The sequence below is a fragment of the Panthera pardus genome, unplaced genomic scaffold (assembly GCF_024362965.1).
Source record: "Panthera pardus isolate Hobbes unplaced genomic scaffold, ASM2436296v1 HiC_scaffold_27, whole genome shotgun sequence".
In the NCBI taxonomy this organism is placed as follows: Eukaryota; Metazoa; Chordata; class Mammalia; order Carnivora; family Felidae; genus Panthera; species Panthera pardus.
The window spans coordinates 55311616-55330948 of record NW_026526843.1 but is presented as its reverse complement, the minus strand read 5'-3'; the positions used below and the strand labels follow the sequence as shown (position 1 = coordinate 55330948).

The following is a 19333-nucleotide window of genomic DNA, read 5'->3' as shown; positions in this document are numbered from 1 at the left end:
AAATAAAGTACAAGTTTTTAAACTTAACATCCAAGGACCTCATGATCTGGCCTTAATGTACCATTTTAACACTATACTCTAGTACTCCTCATTTCATGTTTTCCTTTCAATACAAAATGAATCACTGACATTTCCTGAAACCCAAGGTACTTTCCCAAATCTATGACTTTTTTTCATGTAATTCCCTATTCTCAGGATGTCATCTCCATGCCACATCACAATACCACATATTGAAATTCTCACTTTTCAAAGTCCACGTCAGTTCCTATCTCCTCAATAAAGCTTTCCTTGATCTGCCAGCAGAAATTAATTTCTTTTCTCTTCTATTCCCAAAGCACATTGCCTGTTCCTCTTTTATGACAGACAACACATTGCTTTGCATCATGTTTTATGTGTTTGCCACTTTCCCCTATTAGACGGTAAGCACCTATAAGAAATGTGACAATGTCTTACCCAGTTGTGTATTTCTCATGGTACTTGGCATGAAGATTTAATGTTTATGAATAATAACTACTACTAAAAACCAATAATTACTATTTGTTAAGTACTTACCATTAGCACTCAACTATGGTAAGTGCTTAACATGTAAAATATAATTTGTTTTTACAAACAAATTTTTACAATAACCCTATAAGAAGGGATCAATAGGGGCGCATGGGTGGCTCGGTCAGTTAAGCAACCGACTTCAGCTCAGGTCATGATCTCGCAGTTCGTGTGTTCGAGTCCTGCATGGGGCTCTGTGCTGACAGTTCATAACCTGGAGCCTGCTTTGGATTCTGTGTCTCCCTCTCTCTGCCCCTCCCCCACTCACACTCTGTCTCTCTCTCCATCAAAAATAAATAAACATTAAAAAAATTTTAAAAAAAGAAGTGATCAATAAATCTCTACTCTATGTTGAGGAAACCAAAGCAAAGCAAAGTATTAGATTGAACTGTATGAAATTGTTTCTATTTGATCAACATTGACCTATAAAAATGACAATTTCAAATGATTTCACATAATAAAATGTTTTTAATCATTATTGCTAATCCATTTAATGTAAGAAGTTCAAGACCATCTGAACCATATTTTAGAGTAATCCTAGACCACAATATTTCCATACATGATATTCAAAGAAAAGATACTTTTGGGCTTTTTTTAGTTTGGAAAAATATGAATTTTGAATTTTTATGGTTATTTTTTCCAATATGACCAAAGTAGATAAAATTATTTCCAATTCATTACTCATTTAAATACTATACCTCATGAAAATATTTAATATTGCACAACTGTAGAACCAATTTTAGAACTGAGGATCAGCTAGAAATCAGGTATTCATTTTTCAGTTTATAACTTCCTTCATAGATTTCATGCATTAATAGACCTGAATTATTTTGTCTTCTGAGAGGAAATAGAAAATTTTGTTTTAAATATGCCATAAACAAAACACAAATACCCCAATATTTTGATGAAAATTCAATGTGAGTGGCTATAAAGTGGTGTGAGAAGGGTTTAAGAGAGTTATTTCAGTTTTATAAGCAAATCAGTTGATCTTACCTGGTCACGTATATGGCTTAATCCACCATGGTACAACTCATTTCCAGTGTTTGTAGAAATTGAATCAGTTCCCGTGATGATTTGGATTTGTTGGCTAGAATGGGATTGTTGGCACTGTGGAGAGTGGATGATCTGGGGCTGTTGGACAATGTGATGATGGCATTGAACCTGTGGATAGCACTCCTAAAAAAACATATACATGCCAAAATAGCAACTGAGAATAAAAATTACTAATCAAGAAAACCCACTGAATCCTTTTTTTAAAATTTAATGTGTTCTTTCACAAGATAATTCAAGTCCTAGGATATATAGTTTTAATATGTGATATATTGTTTTTTAAAATTATTTAATTGGGAGAAAATGTATTGAATTCTATTTTGTTTGATCAGGTGGCAGTGACCATCCAAATACTTACTTAAATTGGCCAGGGAATTGCATGTTCTGATTAAATTAATATTCCAGCTATACTTAACACTAAAACTATAATGAATATTAATATTAACTATTCTTTGATAATTCACCAGGCATTTCAGGATCTAATTTCATAATAATATGATCATACTGAAGATTTAGATGTAAATAAAATTAGAAAATAATATAATGTAGTGATTTTCAATTTCAGGAAGCATATTAGAATCACAGAGGGGCAGGCAAAATTCTTATGCTTATGAAAATCAAGCATGAATTAAGAAAAAAGCTTGGAAAACAGTGACTGAAGCTCCAGATCTGGAAAACAGGTATTCTAACTCTGATTCTACCACTTACTCTGTGATCTTGGGAAACTGTGTATGCAATCTTTATGAGCCTCAATTTCCTCATTTGCAAGTGTTGAGATAATATATGTCTCATTGGACTGCTATGAGGAGTAAATGAACTGATGTTTATAAAGTGCCTAGTACAATGTAGGTGGATAATAAATATTTATTATTATTATTATTATATTATTTCTTTATCATTGTCATCTTCAACTTAATCATCATCCACCCCACAAATTTTTCAGGTAGAAAAAAATCACTGAGGTCCAGAGAAGTAAGATGATTTACTTGTAATGCCACAACTAATTCATGGAAAAATTGGGATTAGAACTCATGATTTCTAGTTCAGAGTTCTTTCAAAATATAAGGTTGAATTTTTACTGTCCTCAAAATAGTCTAGAGTTGTTTTTAAACTATATCTTTGCTATCTGCTTGTGTTTTTTTGTTGTTGTTTTTTTGTTTTTTTTTTTTTCTGAGAAAGTATAGAGCCCAGAGTAAGAAAGGATATCTGGTTGTTTCAGTTTTGTGGATTTTAGGCATACTTGCATTTCCTATATTATTTTGTTATTATTCTACTTTAATAACAGTCATCTGAAAACCAGTTTTCAAAGAAAAACTCTATTTTGAATCATAATGCTACATTAATGCACATGCATTTACTTTGAAAGTATAAATTCAATGCTCTATTTCCTTTTGACAGTGGAAAGCTGACCTGCATTAATATAGTAAACCACTTCAAATTTTATGTTTTTTATGTGGAACAATTTTCAAATTATATTAAATTAAAAAAGCAAGATGCACAAGAATCAATATACTTTGCTACCTTTTGTATAACATTTTAAAATAAACATATGTGTATATTTACAAATATACATGACTGCTTTTAAGTGCATAGAGCAAACTCTTTTAAGGGTGACTGCCCCTGGCAAGAGGAACTGAGAGACAAGGGGGTTAGGATAGAGAGGCTTTTTTTTTTCACTGTGTACATTTTTTATTCTCTTTTTACACTGTTTTTGTACCTTTTTATACTTTTTATTTTTGAAAATTTTAACATGTATACAAATTATCTTTTTTATGTGTACAAAAATTATTTTTAAAGAAAGAAAAATACATAGAGAAACATATTTTACAAATAGAAATTACTTTCGTAGTCGTTGGTAATAAAGGTCACAGAATCATTTCATAGAATCATTTTCTCTAGGATCTTTTCAAGCGCAACTCACTTTATAAATATGCTAGCACTAAGATCTCTACAGTTTAGAAGTCAGGCTATGTACTATCAGCCATTTCTGTACAAATTGTATGGGTGAATGTATTATCTATTCTTTTATGTTATAAAATATCTTCATACATTGTATTAGAATAAAGTCACTGTGACAGTCTGAGAAAAACTTCACCCAGTGGGAAACTTATACACTACTGAAATAGAATTCATCCTGAAAACAAAATTAATGTGTTCCTTAAAAAGCAAGTTAGGAAACACTTTGAAGGACACATCAATACAGAACAATAAACAAAGCAAAACTCATTTTTCAATCATCTTCCTTTCTTAATATATCAGTTGACTCTTGAATAGAATGCTGACAGTCCCTCCATCTGGGTTGTCTTGTGGTTTCCCTGAGCCTGTCTGGCCTCTGAACCACTCATTAGTATCATTGAAGTCTTAGACGACTTTCAGTTTTCAATTCTCATACCTGACTACTAATGTTATTGTTCTAAAACAAGATATTCATACATTACTCATACTTTTGAAGTGTACCACAAGGTGAATTTTTAATGTACAAAATCTCAAACATTTCTGATTTATCATGTTTTGTCATCTTTGATAGAGGAAAAAATACACAGAGTACAATTCATATGAACTGGATAATTATCTTGTAACTGGTACCAATTTACCACCCTTCCATGACAAAGATCTCTTTTTTGGTCAGGTCTCATCTCTTAAGAACTAGTGCTATTTGAACTAGTCTCATGTAATATTAAACCATTTCATCCAAACTCTGGCTTTATCCAGCTTGTCTTACATCTCTATCCAGCATCTCTATCACTGAGGAAACTCAACTAGGTCAAAAAGTTGTAGTTTGTTCCATATGTATGGTTCCTTTTACCTTGGGAAGTCTGCCATGGCAGTTCCAAAACTCCCAAGTCATTTAAGTCATTACTAAAAAAATGGGCATAAAAAAGTTAATATTCAAATTGATAATAAGTAATAGTAGTGTTCTTTCAAAGGAGTTAATTGTTCCAGATTTATAGCAATAATAATGTACAGGATATTCAATCTTTTCCTCTAAGAACCAAGGCTTAGAAAATCTTTATCCTTTTTGAGACAAGAAATTAGAAGGAACCTGAGATGATGCATCTCAAACATTTCTTATTATGTAAAATGTGTCAAACTTATTGTTTTGTCAGTCCAGTTGGACAAAGGAGAGATGTTATAAATTTATAGCTTGAGGAAAGTGACCCTTGAAGAGCTGACACATTTGATGAAATTTTTCTATTTGGTATCATAATATCCAGAAATATTCTGCTGTTCTTCTGAAAGATAGGCGTTCAATACATACTATACCATACCCTCTAATAAATCCAATTTTCCAAGCAGACCAAAGTCTTAAAGGTTTGGATGTTTATGATTCTGACAGTTTACACTATTTTATTTTTAATGAGCATCAAATACGTAAAAATGTATTAATTCCTATGAATCTGGTAACAAGTGCCCATAAATACTTATAAAAAGATGTGTTCTCATGCCAAGAGAATTAAAAAGAATTTAGTATACTTTAATGTTTAATTTGTATATGAGAAAAATGATTTTGTGATAAAAATTTATTTGATATTATTTCACTGCCTGTTGTAGGTTAAATTGTGCTGCTCCCACAAAAAGCATATGTTAAAGTCTTAACCCTTATACCTCAGAAAGTGACTTTGTTTAGAAACAGATTTTTTTAATGAAATAAGACCTTTATAGAATTAAGAAGTTAACACAAAGTCATTTGCATGGCTCCTAATCAAATATGACTGGTATCATCATAAAAAGGGACAATCTGTACACAAAGACAGACATGCACAGACAGAAGATGATATGACAACATACAGGGAGGATGCCATGTGAAGATGGAAGATTAAAGTTGTGCATCTACAAACCAAGGAATGCCTAAAGTCACAAGAATCTAGGAGATAGGCATAGAAGAGCTCCTTACCTAAAGGCTACAGAGGGACCATGGCCTTGCCAAAACCATGATTTCATACTTCTGGTCCCAGAACTATGAGACAATGAATTTTTGTTGTTTTAAGCCATCAGACTGTGGTACTTTGTTACAGCAGCCCTAAGAAATTGATACACTGTTCTAGTTCAAGCATGTCCAATAAACAAGTCCCAGGCTTTGTCTGGGCTGGACATGCTTTGTATCCACTGAGAAGATCAATGTGAAACCTCTGCTGGTTACAGTAACAGCTCTGCTTGAAGGACTGGTAGCTCTATATGTCATGAAACTACCATTGCCCTGCTAGTTTTAAATGTTATATACTTGGTCTCTCAGCCAAATTTAATTAAAATTTTAAAATGTGACTTGAACTTTAGTTTTCTAGACTTTTATAGTATTTTACATATCTGCTCATACATATTTTTCATTTGTTCATTGAAAATTCACTTTGTATTAAATGAATTAAGACAAAGTTATAATGTTTTAAATTATAATTTTTGTGAGAGCAGTTTGAAAGAAACATACAAAGGATTGGGGTATCTGTATTAAATTCAGATTCTACCACTAATTTTCTATGTGGCTTGATATATTTTTACCTGAGTTTCCCTTTCAGTAAAATAGGGACAATAATACTTCACATGAGAAAATGAATATGAAAGTGTTAAGGATGATCTGAAGGGCTGTAGACATAATAAGGTATTATGACTCATAGTGGTCTTGCTTAGCACTTGACAATTGTCATTTTAACTCTATTAAAATACTCATGATTCAAAAGTATACAGTTAATAAGCTTTAAAACAGATTTTACATACCTGATCCATATTTAGCTTCTTTACTTTTCTTATTGTTTTTTCATAAATAACATTGTTTCCTGGGAATAAATGGCCTCCTTTTAGGAATGGAGAAAGTGGTTCCTATAAAGACAGTAATGACTGTGTTTTGTTTTGAAAGGTACCTTTTCAGAGAAACCTTAAGCAAATATCTAGTATCTAATAAAATCTGACTTAGTAGCAGACTTTAGGAGAGTGGAATGACATCCCAATAAAGTTTTGAGAGATGGAAGGAAAAACCATAAAGATAGTCTATTTTCTCAAATAGAGCTCTCTGGATTCTCTTACTACATTTTAGGCTTAACAGTGTTTTAAGAGAAATTGGAAGGAGGTGAGAAAAATATTTTTTTTTCTGTTTCTGAGACAAGATATAATGAGTTTCCTCTGAAGTAGACAGGCCTGAGGTCAACTTCATTTAAGTTGAGTTCACTGCCAAGTTTCTTTCTATGCAAAAGTATTATTGGAGAAATGCAAAACAAACAATTCACTACTGAGCTGCAAAGTAGGTAGACCTATATTAAAGATTTTTTTCCCAGAATTTAGCTTCAGTGATTTTGAAGTGTACAATTCTTACTTGTGATTATAATCAAAGCTAAATCTCTCTGTATAACATATGTTTTGAAAACCAAGAACAGAGTAGAGGCTTTAAGAGCACTGTATCCCCATATAATCAACTAAGTTAATGCAGGATAATCCAAGCATTTAAAAGTTGTCAGCCAATGAAATAAAGGCTGATGACAGGTCCAAAATCTGAAAGAAACCAAGGAAGGAGTAGTAAGAATAAGACCAAGAGTTTTTTTTTTTTCTCAATATATGAAATTTATTGTCAAATTGGTTTCCATACAACACCCAGTGCTCATCCCAAAAGGTGCCCTCCTCAATACCCATCACCCACCCTCCCCTCCCTCCCACCCCCCATCAACTCTCAGTTTGTTCTCAGTTTTTAAGAGTCTCTTATGCTTTGGCTCTCTCCCACTCTAACCTCTTTTTTTTTTTCTTCCCCTCCCCCATGGGTTTCTGTTAAGTTTCTCAGGATCCACATAAGAGTGAAACCATATGGTATCTGTCTTTCTCTGTATGGCTTATTTCACTTAGCATCACACTCTCCAGTTCCATCCACGGTGCTACAAAGGGCCATATTTCGTTCTTTCTCATTGCCCTATAGTACTCCATTGTGTATATAAACCACAATTTCTTTATCCATTCATCACTTGATGGACATTTAGGCTCATTCCATAATTTGGCTATTGTTGAGAGTGCTGCTATAAACATTGGGGTACAAGTGCCCCTATGCATCAGTACTCCTGTATCCCTTGGGTAAATTCCTAGCAGTGCTATTGCTGGGTCATAGGGTAGGTCTATTTTTAATTTTCTGAGGAACCTCCACACTGTTCTCCAGAGTGGCTGCACCAATTTGCATTCCCACCAACAGTGCAAGAGGGTTCCTGTTTCTCCACCTCCTCTCCAGCATCTATAGTCTCCTGATTTGCTCATTTAGGCCACTCTGACTGGAGTGAGGTGATATCTGAGTGTGGTTTTGATTTGTATTTCCCTGATAAGGAGAGATGTTGAACACCTTTTCATGTGCCTGTTGGCCATCCGGATGTCTTCTTTAGAGAAGTGTCTATTCATGTTTTCTGCCCATTTCTTCACTGGGTTATTTGTTTTTCAGGTGTGGAGTTTGGTGAGCTCTTTATAGATTTTGGATACTAGCCCTTTGTCCGATATGTCATTTGCAAATATCTTTTCCCATTCCGTTGGTTGCCTTTTAGTTTTGTTGGTTGTTTCCTTTGCTGTGCAGAAGTTTTTATCTTCACAAGGTCCCAGTAATTGATTTTTGCTTTTAATTCCCTTGCCTTTGGGGATGTGTTGAGTAAGAGATTGCTACGGCTGAGGTCAGACAGGTCTTTTCCTGCTTTCTCCTCTAGGGTTTTGATGGATTCCTGTCTCACATTCAGGTCCTTTATCCATTTTGAGTTTATTTTTGTGAATGGTGTCAGAAAGTGGTCTACTTTCAACCTTCTGCATGTTGCTGTCCAGTTCTCCCAGCACCATTTGTTAAAGAGACTGTCTTTTTTCCATTGGATGTTCTTTCCTGCTTTGTCAAAGATGAGTTGGCCATACGTTTGTGGGTCCAGTTCTGGGATTTCTATTCTATTCCATTGGTCTATGTGTCTGTTTTTGTGCCAATACCATGCTGTCTTGATGATTACAGCTTTGTAGTAGAGGCTAAAGTCTGGGATTGTGATGCCTCCTGCTTTGGTCTTCTTCAAAATTACTTTGGCTATTCGGGGCCTTTTGTGGTTCCATATGAATTTTAGGATTGCTTGTTCTAACTTCTAGAAGAATGCTGGTGCAATTTTGATTGGGATTGCATTGAATGTGTAGATAGCTTTGGGTAGTATTGACATTTTGACAATATTTATTCTTCCGATCCATGAGCAGGGAATGGTTTTCCATTTCTTTATATGTTCTTCAGTTTCCTTCATAAGCTTTCTATAGTTTTTACCATACAGATCTTTTACATCTTTGGTTAGATTGATTCCTAGGTATTTTATGCTTCTTGGTGCAATTGTGAATGGGATCAGTTTCTTTATTTGTCTTTCTGTTGCTTCATTGTTAGTGTATAAGAATGCAACTGATTTCTGTACATTGATTTTGTATCCTGCAACTTTGCTGAATTCATGTATCAGTTCTAGCAGACTTTTGGTGGAGTCTATAGGATTTTCCATGTATAATATCATGTCATCTGCAAAAAGTGAAAGCTTGACTTCATCTCTGCCAATTTTGATGCCTTTGATTTCCCTTTGTTGTCTTATTGCTGATGCTAGAACTTCCAACACTATGTTAAACACCAGCGGTGAGAGTGGGCATCCCTGTCGTGTTCCTGATCTCAGGGAAAAAGCTCTCAGTTTTTCCCCATTGAGGATGATGTTAGCTGTGGGCTTTTCATAAATGGCTTTTATGATGTTTAGGTATGTTCCTTCTATCCCGACTTTCTCAAGGGTTTTTATTAAGAAAGGGTGCTGAATTTTGTCAAAGGCCTTTTCTGTATCGATTGACAGGATCATATGGTTTTTATCTTTTCTTTTATTAATGTGATGTATCACATTGATTGTTTTGCGAATTTTGAACCAGCCCTGCATCCCAGGAATGAATCCCACTTGATCATGGTGAATAATTCTTTTTATAGGCTGTTGAATTCGATTTGCTAGTATCATATTGAGAATTTTTGCATCGATATTCATCAGGGATATTGGCCTGTAGTTCTCTTTTTTTACTGGGTCTTTGTCTGGTTTAGGAATCAAAGTAATACTGGCTTCATAGAATGAGTCTGGAAGTTTTCCTTCCCCTTCTATTTCTTGGAATAGCCAAAAGTTTAAAATAAATGCAATATTACTATATTTATTTCCCTTCTTTCAGTTTTCATATGAGTCTACTTTTATGGGGGGAGTTGAGGATGTTTTGTTACAAAGCATAATTGCATTCATTTATTTTTGTAATACAGGGGAACAGTGTGGAAGGAGATTGACTAAGTCTGCTACCAGTTAATGTGTTTAAAACCATTTCAGAATTGGGGCGCCTGGGTGGTTCAGTCGGTTAAGCATCCAACTCTTGGTTTCCACTCAGGCCATGGTCTCACAGTTTGTGAGTTCAAGCCCTGTTCTGGGATCTGTGCTGACATTGAGGAGCTTGCTTGGGATTCTCTCTCTCTCTCACTCTCTCTCTCTGCCCCACCCCCACCCATGTTCTCTCTCTCTCTGTCTCAAAATAAATAAATAAATAAACTTAAAAAAGTAAAAAAAAAAAAAAGACCATTTCAAAATCAACAAAATATGGTAGCATTTTTGTTATCTGCTAACATAAAAACTCTTAAACACAATTGGATAAAAACACTGGTTGTTGAAAATGTAAGACACCCTTGAATCCAAAGTTATATACTTCTTGTATTCAAGTTTGAATAAAATATACTTTAACTAAATGTTCCTGGAATACTTAAGTGAAACAAATATACAAGTGATTAAATTTAGTTAGCTGATGAATTGTTAAATCTAAAGATGGATATATTTAAAAAGATTCCCCTAGAAGCTCTTTTGTGTTTGTTTTTGTAAAAAAAAAAAAAAAAGCCTATTTGCAAGCATGTAACACACGTTTATGAGTTTACTATGCATAATATACTTTGTTAAGTGTTACAAAGCATGAATCAAACTTAGATTATTACCACAAGCACTGAATATTGATCAGTATTCATTAAACTATAGCCAGCAGCCTATTTTTATAATATCTTCAATAAGAATGACAGGTAGATTTTTTTAATGTTTGTTTTTATTTTTGACACACAGAGAGAGAGACAGAGCATGAGTGGGGCAGGGGCAGAGGGAGAGGGAGACATAGAATCTGAAACAGGCTCCAGGCTCCGAGCTGTCAGCACAGAGCCCAACACGGGGCTTGAACTCACAGACAGCGAGATCATGACCTGAGCTGAAGTCGGACGCTCGGCCGACTGAGCCATCCAGGCGCCCCATGAATGGTATTTATATTTTTTAAGGACTGTAAGTGCAAAGAAGGAAGACCAAAACCCTATGGGGACAGCAAATTCTAAAATATTTACTATTTTGCTCTTTATAGGAAAATTTTGCTGATGTTTGGTCTGGATGATATATGAGCATAAACATCTATAATACAAGGTAGAAAGAAACAAGTGCCTATAAGAAGTATAGAGAAAGAACTTATGAGATGGAATTCAGAAGAGGAAATATTGAATTCCATCTGGCAGTACTCAGGCTACTTGGATCAGGTGGCATTTGAAAGAAGGTTAAGGTGGGCTTTGCATATAAGGAGATGGAAAAGAATGGTATTCCAATTGAAGTCAACAGAATAAGTCATGACACCAAGGCTCTAAAACTATAAATTATATGTAGGGGACACAATTGGCAGATGGAACTTGGTTCTGAAAGCAGTGAGAAATCTTTAAATGCTTTTAAACAGGGATGTGAGGTGAATGTAAATCTACTTCAGGAAGATTAGTTGAAGAAAGGAAAGAGTACAGGTGAGGAGACTAGTTAAGAGATTATACTAAATCTTCAAGGACAGTACTTTCCAAAGATGACTCTAAGATCTTAAACTTGAGAAATCTACTATATAACCCATGGTGTCAAAAACAGGAAAAGTTGAGACATATTGAATTTCATGTGCTCCTGGTAAGAATCTATGTCTGATTCATGTTTTTATTCCTCATAACACTTAGTACATATACAGTGCATAGTAATCCTTTAAACATGTGTTAAATTATTGCAACGAATTAGCAAATAGACTTTTACCTAAATGTGTAGGTAAGCATTCGGGTTATATTGATCTCCAGAACACAGGTGAGTGGGGATTTCGTGGCTATAGTTCTAGTTCTAGACTTCAGAAGTATATGCTTAGAAGTTCTTGTTAAAATCATGCAACTTCTGAAAAGGCAAGTGAAGATCAAAGACATAACTACATAAGCCTTAAGAGATATGAGGATCAGAAGAGAAAATTGAAATAAAATTAAGAGAAGAAAAATTTTCAAAAAACAGTAGAAAGGTGAGTGAAGGTATAAATGCTTCAGAGAGGTCAACAGGTGAGAATTCCAAAGCAGATTGGATTTGGACTACTATAGTTCCACTGGATCTGACCACTAAAATTAGTGGAAGAAGGTATCATGGAAAAAAAATTCTGGAGTCATAAAACCTATATTCATTTCTGCCTCTATCACCTACTTGCCATGGAAATGTAAGCAAGTCATTTACCTTCTTTGAGGCTCAGTTTCTTTATAATAGAAATAGTAATGCAGAATACATTATATCAAGCAAAAGAATGTATTTTAAAGTACCTTTAATCTGTGATTTTAATGTACAAAAGACATTGGTTTGCAATAATATAGTAATATAATAATTTGAGAGTGAGAGAGAGTACAAGCAGAGGAAGGGCCTAGAGAAAGGGAGACACAGAATCTGAAGTAGGCTCCAGGCTCCAAGTTGTCAGCACAGAGCCCAGAGGAGGGCTCAGACTCACAGACAGCAAGATCATGACCTGAGCCCAAGTCCGCCGCTTAACCAACTGAGCCACCCAGGCGCCCCAGTAATATATTTTTAAGTCCATACTGCTTTAAAAAATTTTTGTAATCACCTTGTTAGAACTTTTCTAAGATATCAACCTAAAGTATATACAAAAGTATGGGGCACCTGGATGGTTCAGTTGGTTAAGCGGCTGACTTCGGCTCAGGTCATTATCTCATGGCTCATGGGTTTGAGCCACACATCAGGCTCATGCTGACAGCTCAGAGCCTGGAGCCTGCTTCTCATTCTGTGACTCCCTCTCTCTATGCCTCTCCCCTGCTCATGCTGTCTCTCTCTCTCTCTCTCTCTCAAAATAAATAAAAACGTTAAAAAAATCAAAGTATATACAAAAGTAGGCTTATTGAGGGCAAGGACTGTATCCATCTTGAATACCCCATAGTGAATGAACAGATGACTGGATGAGAAGAGATGATATGAACATTTATCTTAAGGATATAAGCACCTTCTAAGAGGAGAAAACAAATTTAGCAAAAGCATGAAAATTTCTCTTGTTCACTATAAATGCCGAACCATTAATATTTTTAAGAAGAAAAATGGTTTAGGTGCTAACAGTGTTGATTCTCTCCAAAATGTGTGTTTGGACTTATTATTTTATATGACTTACTGAAAAAAAAACTTCCAAATTAAGGGGACTATTATTTTCCAAAAATGTGTAAAAGAGTACAGCCAAATTTTACTATATTCGAATAAATCATTCTGAGTCAAACAAATCAGAACAATAAATTTAATTAGAAGTCCTAGATTTTTCACAAATGAGCTGTTAGACAGTTTTACTATTTGGGCAGCTTATTTTTTTTATCTGTACATTTGAATTGGTGGTAGATCCACCCTAAAAATTAATAGGTGTCTTCAAATCTAGCTGATATTATCATTTTAATTGATACTTTTAGAACCTCTGATAGTAGTTCTCACATCTAACAAAGTGCATAATCCCCAGCATCTACTTTGCTGTTCCCAGGCCATGAAACCTTGCTGGAGAAAACTTTAAAATATTTGCTGATTTGGCTCAGTGCAAATTCAAGTTATCTAACTTTAAGAGCCCCTCCAACCTTCATGGTCATACTTCTATTTATTAAATTTTCTATAACTGTGGTTACAATTTTTTTCATTTTCCTTAATTCCCTATGCTCATGTTCCCTCATTCTCCTCAATAAGTAAATTGAGAAAACCAAGATCTATTCAGTGAGATTCCTCCATTTTCCTCTCTACTTCAAATCTCTCTTCAATTTCTGCTCTTCCATTTCATTACCAAGAAAGACATACTCTTCCTTTTTTCCTGAAGTCACTTTTCTATCTATACCTGGAATCTTATCCTCTCTTTTCTCTTCCAGAATTGTGTTCCATTTGTACCCTTTCTCTGTGGCATATTTAATCTTATTACTGGTTCTTTCCCTCTGTCTGTAAATCTCTCAGATCTCCAAGTTTCTCTTTTCTTCTTTAGCTACCATCCCATCTTTCTTTATTTTGGTCAATATCTTTCTTAGAAGAGTAATCCTCACTTATTTCCTCCACTTCTTGATCCATTCACCCATCTACTTTTTCCATCTGGATTTTGCCTCCCCAAGTATAAGGAACCTGCTCTCTCAAATATCACCATTAGTTTCTTAACGTTCAAACTCTCTATGGCCATTTGGTCATTTGAGACAGTTGACCACATCCTTTCCCTATTTGTTTCAATTTCTCTGTGTTGACATTTCTCTCTGACAACTCCTCTGCCCATGAAAGTGGCTCCTTTCTATTTCTGTTAAAGTAGACATTTCTCAAGGTGCTATACCTCAACCCTCTCCATTATCGCTTAGTTTTCTCATTCATTCTCACAGCTACAAAGACAATTTACAGACGAATAATTCCCATGTCTCTATCTCAAATGTGACCTTTCTTCAGATCATTTTTAACTACCTGTGTGGTCATTTTCTATTCCATGCACCTCAAACACTACTGATTCAAACACATCTCAGGATCTGACGTCGTTTCCAAACAAGCTTCTGCTCCCCCTCACTTCTTAATTAGGCTGTCATATTCCCAGTATCTCAAACTGAAAAGCTTAGGGTCATATTTGACTTTTCTTCTTTTTTAAACCACATATTCAATATTAGTTGTCAAATCTTATCAAAACTACCCTCATAATAAGTGCCAGAAAAGACAGTGATGTATTTGGTGTGAGAAGACCTGAGCAAGTCACACTTATTTAAGCTTTAATTTCCTCATTAGTACAATGATAGCAGTAACCATGTTAACTGTCAAAATACCTTAAATAACACAATAAATCCTTCTCTGATTTCCCCAAACCAATGTGTTGTCTCCAACTCCTGGAATTTCAATAAGACTTCATCTGTAATTCTCTCATGTTATCTCTCATACACTCTACCATGTATTTTATATAGCTATTTGTGGACATATATTATTTCCCTTGCTGAGAGGAACTGTAAGCTCTTTTGGTATGGGAACCATGTCTTGTTTCCTTTTTTCCCCCAATTTAAAGGCTATACAGTGCCTTCCCCACAATGAGAACATTAATAAAACTGATTAATATCAATTGGATTCTATCTACTGATGGAAAAAACATATATTCTTCATTTCTAGATCAACTTATATACCAGAATGAATAAATCTTTTGACTAAAATGAAAATAAATGGAAAATCAAGAAGATAAGGAACGACCAAAAATAAAAAGGCTGAACAGAGGTAGAAGAAAATCATAATGAGAGAAGTAGAGTGACATCAGTTTAATTATAGGGAGAAGTGAAGATTAGAGAAGCTGGGAGGTGAAAGAGGATAAAATTGCCATTTGAGGAGGCTCAGCTTATTATAAATATTGTAATTAAGCCAGAATCTTCTCCTGGGGGAATTTAAAAGAGCAAGCAAAAAAGCATATACTTAGATAAATAAAATGGGGAATATATCTAAATAGGATTTTCTTTTTTTGTTTTGTTTTGTTTTTATTATTTATTATCAAATTTATTGTCAAATTGGTTTCCATACAACACACAGTACTCATCCCAAAAGGTGCCCTCCTCAATACTCATCACCCACCCTCCCCTCCCTCCCACCCCCCATCAACCCTCAGTTTGTTCTCAGGTTTTAAGAGTCTCTTATGCTTTGGCTCTCTCCCTCTCTAACCTTTATCTTTTTTATTTCCTTCCCCTCCCCCCTGGACTTCTGTTAACTTTCTCATGATCCACATAAGAGTGAAAACATATGGTATCTTTTGCTGTATGACTTATTGCACTTAGCATAACACTCTCCAGTTCCATCCACGTTGCTACAAAAGGCCCATTTCATTCTTTCTCATTGCCACGTAGAATTCCATTACGTATATAAACCACAATTTCTTTATCCATTCGTCAGTTGATGGACATTTAGGCTCTTTCCGTAATTTGGCTATTGTTGAGAGTGCTGCTATAAACATTGGGGTACAAGTGCCCTATGCATCAGCACTCCTGTATCCCTTGGGTAAACTCCTAGCAGTGCTATTGCTGGATCATAGGGTAGGTCTATTTTTAATTGTTTGAGGAACATCCACACTGTTTTCCAGAGTGGCTGCACCAGTCTGAATTCCCATCAACAGTGCAAGAGGGTTCCTGTTTCTCCACCTCTTCGCCAGCATCTATAGTTTCCTGATGTGTTCATTTTAGCCACTCTGACTGCCTTGAGGTGGTATCTCAGTGTGGTTTTGATTTGCATTTCCCTAATGAGGAACAACGTTGAGCACATTTTCATGTGCCTGTTGGCCATCTGGATGTCTTCTTTAGAGACGTGTCTGTTAATGTTTTCTGCCCATTTCTTTACTGGATTATTTGTTTTTCGGGTGTGGAGTTTGGTGAACTCTTTATAGATTTTGGATACTAGCCCTTTGTCTGATATGTCATTTGCAAATATCTTTTCATATTCCATTGGTTTCCTTTCAGTTTGGCTGATTGTTTCCTTTCCTGTGCAGAAGCCTTTTATCTTCATGAAGTCCCAATAGTTCATTTTTGCCTTTAATTCCCTTGCCTTTGGAGATGTGTAAAGAAAGAAATTGCTGTGGCTGAGGTCAGAGAGGTTATTCCTGCTTTCTCCTCTAGGGTTTTGATGGTTTCCTGTCTCACATTCAGGTCTTTATCCAATTTGAGTTTGTTTTTGTGAATGGTGTAAGAAAGTGTTCTAGTTTCATCCTTCTGCATGTTGCTGTCCAGTTCTCCCAGTACCATTTGTTAAAGAGACTGTCTTTTTCCCATTGGATATTCTTTCCTGCTTTGTCAAAGATCAGTTGGCCAAACTTTTGTGGGTCCAATTCTGGAGTATCTATTCTATTCCATTGGTCTATGTGTCTGTTTTTGTGCCAATGCCATGCTGTCTTGATGATTACAGCTTTGTAGTAGAGGCTAAAGTCTGGGATTGTGATGCCTCACGCTTTGTTCTTCTTCTCGAATATTACTTTGGCCATTCAGGGTCTTTTGTGGTTCCATACAAATGTTAGGATTGCTTGTTCTAGATTCAAGAAGAATGCTGGTGCAATTTTGATTGGGATTGCATTGAATGTGTAGATTGCTTTAGGTGGTATTGACATTTTAACAATATTAATTCTTGCAATCCATGAGCACAGAATATTTTTCCATTTCTTCATATCTTCTTCAATTTCCTTCAAAAGCTTTCTATACTTTTCAGCATACAGATCTTTCACATCTTTGGTTAGGTTTATTTCTAGGTATTTTATGCTTCTTGGTGCAATTGTGAATGGGATCTGTTTCTTTATTTGTCTTTCTGTTGCTTTATTATTAGTGTATAAGAATGCAACTGATTTCTGTACATTGATTTTGTATCCTGCGACTTTGCTGAATTCATGTATCAGTTCTAGCAGACTTTTGGTGGAGTCTATTGGGTTTTCCATGTATAATATCATGTCATCTGCAAAAAGTGAAAGCTTGACTTCATCTTTGCCAATTTTGATGCCTTTGATTTCCTTTTGTTGTCTGATTGCTGATGCTAGCACTTCCAACACTATGTGAAACAACAGCGATGAGAGTGGACATCCCTGTCGTGTTCCTGATCTCAGGGGGAAAGCTGTCAGTTTTTCCCCATTGAGGATGATATTGGCTGTGGGCTTTTCATAAATGGCTTTGATGATGTTTAAGTATATTCCTTCTATCGTGACTTTCTCGAGGCTTTTTATTAAAGGATGCTGAATTTTGCCAAATGCTTTTTCTGCATCGATTGACAGGATCATACGGTTCTTATCTTTTCTTTGATTAATGTGATGTATCACATTGATTGATTTCCAAATGTTGAACCAGCCCTGCATCCCAGGAATGAATCCCACTTGATCATGGTGAATAATTCTTTTTATAGGCTGTTGAATTCGATTTGCTAGTATCTTATTGAGAATTTTTGCATCGATATTCATCAGGATATTGGCCCGTAGTTCTCTTTTTTTACTGGGTCTCTGTCTGGTTTAGGAATCAAAGTAATGCTGGATTCATAGAATGAGTCTGGAAGTTTTGCTTTCTTTTCTATTTTTTGTAATAGCTTGAGAAGGATAGGTATTATTTCTGCTTTGAATGTCTGGTAGAATTCCCCTGGGAAGTGTCCTGGACACTTATTTCTTGGGAGATTTTTGATAACCGATTCAATTTCTTAGCTGATTATGGGTCTGTTCAAGCTTTCTATTTCTTCCTGTTTGAGTTTGGGAAGAGTGTGGGTGTTTAGGAATTTGTCCATTTCTTCCAGATTGTCCAGTTTGTTGGCATATAATTTTTCATAGTATTCCCTGATAATTGCTTGTATCTCTGAGGGATTGGTTGTAATAATTCCATTTTCTTTCATGATTTTATCTATTTGGGTCATCTCTCTTCTTTTTGAGAAGCCTGGCTAACGATTTATCAATTTTGTTTATTTTTTCAAAATCCAACTCTTGGTTTCATTGATATGCTCTACAGTTTTTTAGATTCTATATTGTTTATTTCTGCTCTGATCTTTATTATTTCTCTTTTTCTGCTGTGTTTGGGGTGTCTTTGCTGTTCTGCTTCTAGTTCCTTTAGGTGTGCTGTTAGATTTTGTATTTGGGATTTTTCTTGTTTCTTGAGCTAGGCCTGCATCACAATTATTTTCCTCTCAGGACTGTCTTTGCTGCATCCCAAAGTGTTTAGATTGTTGTATTTTCATTTTCATTTGTTTCCATATATTTCTTAATTTCTTCTCTAATTGCTTGGTTGTCCTATTCCTTCTTTAGTAGGGTGTTCTTTAACCTCCATGCTTTTGGAGGTTTTCCAGACTTTTTCCTGTGGTTGATTTCAAGCCTCATCGCATTGTGGTCTGAAAGTATGCATGGTATGATCTCAATTTTTTATACTTATGAAGGGCTGTTTTGTGACCCAGTATGTGATCTATCTTGGAGAATGTTCCATGTGCACTCGAGAAGAACATATATTCTGTTGCTTTGGAATGTAGAGTTCTAAATATATCTGTCAAGTCCATCTGAATCAATGTATCATTCAGGGCCCTTGTTTCTTTATTGATCCTGTGTCTAGATGATCTATCCATTGTTGTAAGTGGGGTCTTAAAGTCCCCTGTAATTACCACGTTCTTATCAATAAGGTTGCGTATCTTTGTGATTAATTGTTTTATATATTTGGGAGCTTCCGTATTTGGAGCATAGACATTTATAATTGTTAGCTCTTCCTGATGGCTAGGCCCTGTGATTATTATATAATCCCCTTCTTCATCTCTTGTTACAGCCTTTAATTTAAATTCTAGTTTGTCTGATATAGTATGGCTACTTCAGCTTTCTTTTGACTTCTAGTAGCACGATAGATAGTTCTCCATCCCCTTACTTTCAATCTGAAGGTGTCCTCAGGTCTAAAATGAGTCTCTTGTAGACAGCAAATAGATGGGCTTTTTTTCTTTTATCCATTCTGATACCCTATGTC

The 19333-nt window shown here is 35.2% G+C and overlaps 1 protein-coding gene across 2 annotated transcripts in view; it reads right to left on the bottom strand.

Moving 5' to 3' along the window:
• The window catches only part of POF1B (POF1B actin binding protein), a 115622-nt gene that overhangs the window by 71138 nt on the left and 25151 nt on the right, over positions 1 to 19333 (bottom strand). Inside the window, exons 4-5 of one of the 2 annotated variants that reach the window (XM_019439678.2) lie at positions 6304 to 6405; positions 1537 to 1719 (exon numbers count right to left, since the gene is read on the bottom strand). In XM_019439678.2, the coding sequence (XP_019295223.2) occupies positions 1537 to 1719; positions 6304 to 6405 (285 nt within the window). The remainder of the gene's footprint in view (positions 1 to 1536; positions 1720 to 6303; positions 6406 to 19333) is intronic. The other variant, XM_053891445.1, reaches the window with a different exon arrangement.